This window comes from Portunus trituberculatus, chromosome 7 (assembly GCF_017591435.1).
Source record: "Portunus trituberculatus isolate SZX2019 chromosome 7, ASM1759143v1, whole genome shotgun sequence".
In the NCBI taxonomy this organism is placed as follows: Eukaryota; Metazoa; Arthropoda; class Malacostraca; order Decapoda; family Portunidae; genus Portunus; species Portunus trituberculatus.
Genome location: NC_059261.1, coordinates 6,991,544 through 7,001,543, shown reverse-complemented (window position 1 = coordinate 7,001,543; position 10,000 = coordinate 6,991,544). Strand labels below are relative to the sequence as shown.

At 45.7% G+C, this 10,000-nt stretch overlaps 3 protein-coding genes across 3 annotated transcripts in view; 1 reads left to right on the top strand and 2 right to left on the bottom strand.

The window, feature by feature from the left end:
• The window catches only part of LOC123520283 (neurobeachin-like), a 287,400-nt gene that overhangs the window by 242,470 nt on the left and 34,930 nt on the right, over window positions 1-10,000 (top strand). The window lies entirely within an intron of this gene.
• Window positions 6,685-8,583, bottom strand: LOC123498192 (protein mab-21-like 2). Its single transcript, XM_045245361.1, has one exon. It carries the CDS (start codon window positions 8,581-8,583, stop codon window positions 7,483-7,485), a length of 1,101 nt encoding a protein of 366 aa, XP_045101296.1. The 3' UTR covers window positions 6,685-7,482.
• LOC123498182 (protein mab-21-like 2) overlaps window positions 8,902-10,000 on the bottom strand; it is a 1,386-nt gene continuing 287 nt past the window's right edge. Inside the window, exon 1 of the mRNA XM_045245349.1 lies at window positions 8,902-10,000. This exon is cut by the window's right edge and continues 287 nt beyond it. Within this exon, the coding sequence (XP_045101284.1) occupies window positions 8,916-10,000 (1,085 nt within the window). The 3' untranslated portion in view covers window positions 8,902-8,915.

Sequence of the window (10,000 nt, the reverse complement as noted above, 5' to 3'; positions counted from 1 at the left end):
TGACATTAGGAAGGGTCTATGGAGGTCAGAAGACTATTTCAATCCCTTCAGTACTGGGACACGTTTTTATCGAGATTTGTGTACCATTAGACCATTTTATTGCCATTAGGAAGGGTCTATGGAGGTCAGAAGATTAATACCCACAGTCTTCACTATTTTAATCCCCCACATGAGTTTCTGAAGCTGTATAAGATCGCCAAATAGTCACCAGAATGAATATGGAAACGCGTCATGGGATCAATGGAACTTAAGTAGGTTAGGTTAGGTGAGGTGAGGTTAGTATAAGGTATAGAGGTTTTTATTATTTTTTTATCACTATTATTATTTATTTATTTATTATTTATTTATTTTTTTTTTTTCGTTTAAGTTAGGTTGGGTTCGGTTAAGTATTAGATTAGGTTAGGTTAGGTTTGCATTAGATTTCAAGGCTCCAGATTTTGTTATTCAAGTTTTCAAGAGTGCTTCTCCTGTTAATCTGTCTCTAGAATCGTAAAAACACACTTAGAAACTCTTTTTCTCTCACGATAACCATTTTCAAGGTTCTCAAAAGTGTTTCTCCTTTTAATAATAAAGAAATAGTGTCAATCTGCTTCTGTAACCTGTAACACGCTCTCCTATCTCACCACGACCATTTTCCAAGGCCATGCGGGGTTTTCAAGAGTGTTTATCCTGTTAATAATATAAAAATCTTGTTAATATGTCACTGGAACCTTAAAAAATCGTAAAAAACACTTGTCAATTCACTAAGACTGTTTTCCAAGGCCGCAGAGATGAGTAGCGGGGTTTTCAAGTGTGTTTCCCTCGTTACTACTGTTAGAAATCTTGTTAATCTGCCCCTAGAGCCACAGAGCGCCCTTCAGAACGCGAGGGGGAAGTGTAATCAGCCAAGTAAACCGTGAAATTAAAAGCGCGTACCGTGATTGCAGTCTGGAAGCGTGACATTGCGTGATCACTCTTGTATTGATTAGGTTTGGTTAAGTTACATTACGAAAACTTTTAAAACACCTTCTAACACCGCTAAACACCACTTAACACCACCAGAACCTTTAAAACATCTTCTAACACCGCTAAACACCACGTAAAGACCACATAACACTATCAAAACATTTAAAACCCCTTCTAACACCGCTAAACACCACTAAACACCACACAACACCACATAACACCACCAAAACCTTTAAAACCCCTTCCAACACCGCTAAACACCACTTTAACACCACACAACACCACATAACACTCTCAAAACATTTAAAACCCCTTCTAACACCGCTAAACTACACATAAAGACCAAATAACACCACCAAAACCTTTAAAACCCCTTCTAACACCGCTAAACACCACTAAACACCACACAACACCACATAACACTACCAAAACATTTAAAACCCCTTCTAACACCGCTAAACACCACACAACACCACATAACACTATCAAAACATTTAAAACCCCTTCTAACACCGCTAAACACCACTAAACACCACACAACACCACATAACACTAACAAAACATTTAAAACCCCTTCAAACACCGCTAAACACCACTAAACACCATTTAAACACCACATAACACTACCAAAACCTTTAAAACCCTTTCCAACACCGCTAAACACCACTTTAACACCACACAACACCACATAACAATACCAAAACCTTTAAAACCCTTTCCAACACCGCTGAACACCACTTTAACACCACACAACACCACATAACACTACCAAAACCTTTAAAACCCCTTCAAACACAGCTAAACACCACTTAAACACCACTTAAACACCACATAACACCACCAAAACCTTTAAAACCCCTTCCAACACCGCTAAACACCACTTTAACACCACACAACACCACATAGCACTACCAAAACATTTAAAACCCCTTCTAAAACCGCTAAACACCACTTAAACACCACATAACACTACCAAAACATTTAAAACCTCTTCTAACACCGCTAAACACCACTTTAACACCACACAACACCACATAACACTACCAAAACATTCAAAACCCCTTCTAACACCGCTAAACACCACTTAAAGACCATATAACACCACCAAAACCTTTAAAACCCCTTCTAACACCGCTAAACACCACACAACACCACATAACACTTCCAAAACATTTAAAACTCCTTCTAACACCGCTAAACACCACTTAAACACCACATAACTCTACCAAAACCTTTAAAAATCTTTCCAACACCGCTGAACACCACTTTAACACCACTTAAACACCACATAACACTACCAAAGCCTTTAAAACCTCTTCTAACACCGCTAAACACCACTTTATCACCACACAACACCACATAACACTACCAAAACATTTAAAACTCCTTCTAACACCGCTAAACACCACGTAAAGACCACATAATACCACCAAAACCTTTAAAACCCTTTCCAACACCGCTAAACACCACTTTAACACCACACTACACCACATAACACTACCAAAACATTTAAAACTCCTTCTAACACCGCTAAACACCACGTAAAGACCACATAATACCACCAAAACCTTTAAAACCCTTTCCAACACCGCTAAACACCACTAAACACCACTTAAACACCACATAACACTACCAAAACATTTAAAACTCCTTCTAACACCGCTAAACACCACGTAAAGACCACATAACACCACCAAAACCTTTAAAACTATTTCCAACACCGCTGAACACCACTTTAACACCACTTAAACACCACATAACACTACCAAAACCTTTAAAACCTCTTCTAACACCGCTAAACACCACTAAACACCACTTAAACACCACATAACACTACCAAAACATTTAAAACTCCTTCTAACACCGCTAAACACCACGTAAAGACCACATAATACCACCAAAACCTTTAAAACCCTTTCCAACACCGCTAAACACCACTTTAACACCACACTACACCACATAATACTACCAAAACATTTAAAACTCCTTCTAACACCGCTAAACACCACGTAAAGACCACATAATACCACCAAAACCTTTAAAACCCTTTCCAACACCGCTAAACACCACTAAACACCACTTAAACACCACATAACACTACCAAAACATTTAAAACTCCTTCTAACACCGCTAAACACCACGTAAAGACCACATAATACCACCAAAACCTTTAAAACCCTTTCCAACACCGCTAAACACCACTAAACACCACTTAAACACCACATAGCACTACCAAAACATTTAAAACTCCTTCTAACACCGCTAAACACATAATACCACCAAAACCTTTAAAACCCTTTCCAACACCGCTAAACACCACTAAACACCACATAACACTACCAAAACATTTAAAACCCCTTCTAACACCGCTATTTTATTTACTGTTTTGTTAAGTTTGGTTTGGTTAGGTTAGGTTAGGTTTGGGATGGGACACGTTAGGTTAAGTTAGGTTGAAAATTTGCCGATTAAGTTAGGCTAAGTTAGTTTGGATTAGGTCAAGTTGGGTTAGATTATTTTTATTTTAGTTTCTCTTTTCTAAGTTTGGTTAAGTTAGGTAAGGCTAAGTTTTTTTGGGGGTTTGTTTACATTAAGTTGAAAATTTATCGTTTGTCGGAAGGAAAACTTTATTATTTCCTAGGAAAATTGTGTATCATTGAGGAAACTTAATGAAAATGAGGATACTCGGGGAAATAATTGATTAGAACGAGGGGAAATGCTTATTGAGAGGAAATTTATGTTTGTCATGAAGGGAAAAAAATAAGGAAAATTTTTTGTCTGCAAGGAAAGTTTATGAAAAGGAAAAGTGTTACATGGAAGGAAAATTTTTGTTTATTGAAGGAAAACTGGAGGAAAAAATACAGTGTTGCGGCAAAACTATTGTCTCACGAGGAAAAATGTCTTCTTATCGGGAGGGAAAATCGGAGGAAAATCGTATTGGGAGGGAAAATCGGAGGAAAATTTACTTGTTATTTGAAGAAAAGTTTACCGAGAGGGAACATTTGAGGAAAATTTACTTGTTATCGGAGGAAAACTATATCAGGAGGGAAAATTGGAGGAAAAAATAATCTGGAGGAAATCTTGAAGGAAAACTTACTTGTTATCGGAGGGAAATCTTATCGGGAGGAAATCTTTGAGGAAAATTTATTTGTTATCGGAGAAAATCTTATCGGGAGGGAAAATTGGAGGGAAAACTAATCGGGAGGGAAACTTGGAGGAAAACTTACTTGTTATCGGAGGGAAAACTAATCGGGAGGAAAACTTACTTGTAATCGGAGGAAAATCAGGTGAAGAGGAAAATTTTTGTATCGGGAAGGGAAAATGTGTAAGGAAAATCAGTTTAATTGTTTTTTTCCCGTTATTCAATTTATCGATAGTTATTTTAATTGTTTTGTTTCCTTCTATTAAAATTCTTCTTTCCTTCATTATATTTTCCCTTTTTCCCTTCTTTCTTTAAAATTTTCTTTATTTTCTTACTTTTCTCTCCTTTAATTTATTTTATTTTCTTTAATATTTTCTTTTTTCTTTATTTTCTTCGTTATATTTTGTTGTTTCCCTTCTTTCTTTAATTTTCTTTATTTTCTTACTTTTCTCCCTTTCTTTACTTCATTTACTTCTTTCTCTCTTTTCTTTATTTTTTTCTCTCGTTTTCCTTTCTTTGTGGCTAATTTCTTTTCCTTTTTCCTTTTTTTTTTCCTTCTGGCTTAAATTTTCCCCTTTTTTATTATTATTATTATTATTATTATTATTATTAGAGAAAGGAAATTATTAGTGTTTTTTTTTTGTTTCCCTCTATAACGTTTACAATCTCTATTTCCTTGATGTATTTTCCCTCTTCCTGTTTTCCTTTTCAAAGTTTCCATGGCAGTTTTTTTTTGTTTTTTTTTTTTTTTTTTTCTATTTTCGTTTTTTTTTCCTTTTATTTTTCGTCTATTTTCTTTTTTTCCTGATTTGTCTATTCATTTATTGATTGTGTTTTCCTAGTTATTGTTTTCCCTTTTTCCTTACGTCAGCTATTATTCTATTTTCCTTTTTTTTCCTTTTATTTCTTCGTCTATTTCCCTATTCAACGTCTCTTTTTATCATTTTTTCTCTCTCTTCCTTTCTTTATTGTATTTTTCCAGTCAGTTTCCCTATTTGCCTATTTTCCTTTAAAGTTTCCCTATCAGTTTTTATTTTTATTTTCCCTTATTCTTCCTCTATTTCTCTATTTATCCTCTCTTCATCATTTTCTCTCTCTCTTCCTTTCTTTATTGCATTTTTCCAGTCACTGTTTTTTCCCTTTAAAGTTTCCCAGTATTTTTTTTTTATTCATTTTCCTATTTTTCCTTTCATTTTTCCTCCTTTTCCTTATTCAACGTGTTTATTTATTTATTTTCTTCATTTGTCTTGTTTTCATTTCCTTTTCCTGGTTTTTTTTCCGTAGGAGGGGAAAAAAGGGGGAAAGTTTTGGTTACTGAGGGGAAAATAAAATAAATTGAGTTGGTTTAAGGGGAAAAGGGGAAAATCTAAGGGGAAAATGGAAAAAGGGGAAAAGTTAGGTTAGTTAAAGGGAAAAAAAGGGGAAATGTTAGGTTATTTTAAGGGGAAAAGGGAAAAAATTTGGTTAGGTTTCCTATATGGCTGGAAAAAGAAAGAAAAGAAAGAAAAAGAAATAGTTTGATTAACGTTTTTATTTTCCTATTTGTCTTGTTATCATTTCCTTTCTAATCTTTTCCTTGGAGGGACAAAATTTTCCTGTTTTTTCCTTTTTTTCTTCTTTTTTCCTATTATTATTATTATTATTATTATTATTATTATTATTATTATTTCCTTTCTCTTTATCCTACCGTGAAATTTGTCTCATCACCATCATCATCATCATCATCATCATCATCATCATCACCATCATTATTATCACCATTATCATCATTATTATCATCATCATCCATTTTTTTTATCTTATCCTAACGTCATATTTCTGTCTCTTATCATTATCACCATCATTATCATCATCATTGTCATCATCATCTATTGTTTTCCTTATCGAAGCATGAAACTCACTCTCTCTCTCTCTCTCTCTCTCTCTCTCTCTCTCTCTCTCTCTCTCTCTCTCTCTCTCTCTCTCTCTCTCTCTCTCTCTCTCTCTCTCTCTCTTTCACTATTTATTCAAGTTATTACACCTTTCTTTGTTGATCATTGTCTTTCATCATCATCATCATCATTATTAGTAGTAGTAGTAGTAGTAGTAGTATCATTATCATTATTATCATTATTATTACCGATCCTTCCTTCTATTTTTTATCTTAGTTATTTGTTTCACCATCATTATTCATCATCACCACCATCATCACCATCATCATCATCATCATCATCATCATCATCATCATCGAGATTCTTTCCTTCTCATCATAACTCTAGACTCTCCCTCTTTCACCATCTAAATGTTTCACCATCATCATCATCATCACCATCATCATCATTATCATCATTAGAGTGTTGTTTTTCCCTTTGCTCTGTCTATAAATTGCCTTTGTCATCCCCTAGTCAGTCTTTCACCATCACCACCACCATCATCATCATCATCATCACCATCATTATTACAACGGTCCTTTTCGTTCTATCCTACCTGAATTGTGTCTTTCACCTTCAAATTAATACGTTTCACCATCATTATCACCATCAGCACCATCTTCATCATCACCATCAGGGAGGGGAGTCATAAGGGTCACTATCGCACGTAAGGGAATAGATAATCTCGTCTTATCATCATACACGTTTTATTTGATCATTATTACTACTGTTATTACTATATCATTGTTATTACTACCAAGTGTGGGGGGAGGGGGAGGTCACGGGTGCAGGGGTGGAGGGGGTCTGAGGTCACAAGGAGTCACAGTGTAGGGGTGGGGGCGTGGGGGGTCACACTTGGCTACACAGGGTACAGTACCGCGGGGCTACACAGGGTCACTGAGGCTACAGTCACTTTACGGCTACACAGGTGAGGGAGGTACACTGGGAGGCTACACGGGGCCTGGTGGTACACACAGGGGATACACTTTGGGCTACACGGGCACTACACAGGGGGGGTTACACTTTGGGTACACAGTAATGGTGACACGTCAGGGGCGGCGTGCACGCGGGGCGGGGCGGGGCGCGGTGAGTCTCACACACACACACGCACGCACACACAAGCGGCGGGCCACCCCACGCTGGCACCCTGACCGCGCCGCGCCGCCCACCGGGATACGGGCGTGGGCGGTGGGCGGGCCTGGGCAGCACCCCACGCGCACCCCCGCACACACGACGCGCCGGCACGCACGCACACGGACACACACGCACACGCTATGTACACCTTCACTACGCACATAACTCAAAGATATCACAGCTTAACACAGCAGCGCCACGGCGGCGCCATAAATAATAATAATGATAATAATTATAATATAATCTGGGAGAGCTGACACACAGCGCGGCGGCGGCGGACTGTGGGGCGGGGCGGGGCGGGGCAGCAGCAGCAGCAGCAGCAGGGGCGTCCGTCGCGGGGCGGGCTGGGCGCCCCTAGAGCTTCTCGAGACTCTTTGGGTTGGTGAGCAGCTCCCTGGTGAGGCGCCACGCCTGCTTGGAGGCGGCCTCCAGGGCGGGGGGCGACGCGCCGCGCAGCAGGTTGATGGAGGGCAGGAAGTAGTGTGGGCAGCGGCGGCACTGCAGGCAGGTGATGAGCTGCAGCAGCACACCCACCAGCCGGTCCCCTAGCACGCCCTCCTCCCACTCACCCTCCCGCGGGTGCTTCTCACACTCGTACAGCAGCAGTGTCTTCACGGCGTACGCCGGCACGGGCTCTCCAGGCAGGTCCAAGTGGCGGTCCCGCAGGGTCTTCAGGATGGCCAAGGCGCGGCGCCGCCCCGCGCCGTACAGCAGGCGGTTCTCAGCGTCGCTGAAGGACAAGGCCCAGGCGTCACTCTCCAGGCCGCCTGCGGCGCGCCCCCCTGCGGCGGGCGGCTCCTTGCTGAGCAGGTCGAATCCCTCCGTCTTGACCTCGGCCACCAGGCTGGGCGGCGGCCAGGGGGCGTGGGGCGAGGGCCAGTGGGCGGCCGAGCGGGGCCACACGCCCGAGCACTTGAAGGCGGGCGTGATCTGCACCACGTAGCGGTCCCGCACGCGGAGGCGCACCTCGCTGGTGTCGCCCACCATGCGTACGGCATCGCGGTACGTGCACTTGTCCACGCTCTGCGCCACCAGCGTGTGCAGGCGTGATCGCATCTTGCGGGCGGAGAGGTAGCCCGAGGCTGTGATGAACTCCACCCACAGGGACATGGAGCGCTTCCTGCCGTCGCTGAGTTTGAGCACGGCGCTGCCTGGGATGGAGCCGTCGTCCACGAAGTTGAACTCGCCCATCTGGTTGAGGTAGAGCACCGCCTCGAACTCCGTGGGCGAGAGCACCGTGAAGCCCTCGAAGCGACCGTTCACCTCCGCCAGGGAGGAGATGACACGCGGCTCCTGCACCTCCACCTCCTTCAACACATCTTGCACCACCTTGGCCACCTCCCGCAGGCTCTTGGCCACCGCGGCGCGGCGCGCGGCCACACGCTCGCTAGCGTACTTGTTGACTTGGTGCAGCACGCGGGCCTGCGTGCCCTGCAACTCCACGGGCACCAGCATGTCGCGGGGCGGCGGCGGCGGCGGCGGCTGGTACTCGGCACCGCGGGACTTCTTCGCCGCCTCGCGCCGCTAATTACTGATGCGTGAGTCCTGCCTGCAGGAGGTGCAGTGTGGGCGGGGCCTGGCGGGCCGCGCGCCGCCCCCGCCCCCCGCCCCCAGCCCCCGCCCCGCCCCACCCCACCCCACCCTGTGTCACGGGCGGCGCGGGGACCTCTGCCACCATCCATCTTGACCCGCGACGACCTGCCCGCCGCGCCCCGATCGATGGCCCGGCCCGGGATGGCCCGCTGCGGGGCCGGCGGGGCGGGGCGGGGCGGGGCGGGGCGGGCCCCTTAGCACTGCTGCAGGTACTCTGTGCGGGTGAGCAGGTCCCGCGTAAGGCGCCAGGTCTGCGAGGCGCCCTGCATGAGGCTCTGGCGCGGCGTACCCCTGAAGAGGTCGACCTGCGGCAGGAAGTAGTGAGGGCAGCGGCGGCACAGCAGGCAGGAGATGAGCTGCAGCAGGATGCCGTTGATCCTGTCCCCGAGGCTCAGCGTGTCCCACTCCCACTCGTGCGGGTGTTTCTCGCACTCGTACAGCACCAGCGTCTTGAGCACGTAGGAGGACACCGGGTTGCCGGGCAGGTCCAGGTGGCGGTCCCGCAGCGTCTTCAGGATGGACAGACACTTCTTGCGGCAGCCCTGCGTCAGCAGCCTGTCCTCTGCCTCCATGAACACCATCACCCACGTGTCACCCTCCGCCGTGATGGCCGCGTCCTGCTTGTCCTTGTCCTTCTCCCGCGCCAGGTGCGAGCAGTCCCGGGACACCAGCGTGAACCCTGACATCTTCACCTCCGCCGCCAGCTCCACGCCGGGCCAGGGCAGGGACAGCTCGGGCCAGTGGGCGGCGGAGCGCGGCCAGATGCCATAGCACTTGAAGGCCAGCGTGAGGTCCAGCGTGTAGGTGTCCCTGATCCGCACCCGCACCTCAGACGTGCCCCCCACCATACGCAGCTGGTCCCGGTACTGGGACTTCTCCACCGCCTGCGCCACCAACGTCTGGAAGCGCGCCCGCATCTTCCTGGAGGAGAGGTAGCCCGAGGCCGTGATGAACTCCACCCACAGGGACATGGAGCGCTTCCTGCCGTCGCTAAGTTTGAGCACGGCGCTGCCGGGCACCGTGCCGTCGTCCACCAGGTTGAACTCGCCCATCTGGTTGAGGTAGATGGTGACCTGGTACTCGTGCGGCGACAGGATGTGCAGGCCCTCCCAGCGGCCCGCCGCCTGCGTCAGGGTGGAGAGGCAGCGCGGCTCCTGCGCCTCCACATGCTTCATGAGGTCGTGTGCCACCTGCACCACTTCCTCCACCCGCTTGTTCACCACCATGCGCCGCTTGGCCACCTGCTCGCTGTAGAACTGCTCCAGGGCGGCCACCAGTT

Excerpts from the sequence above, each read along its gene's own strand:
- LOC123498192 (XM_045245361.1), bottom strand. The coding sequence starts at position 8,583 with ATGCTGGTGCCCGTGGAGTTGCAGGGCACGCAGGCCCGCGTGCTGCAC.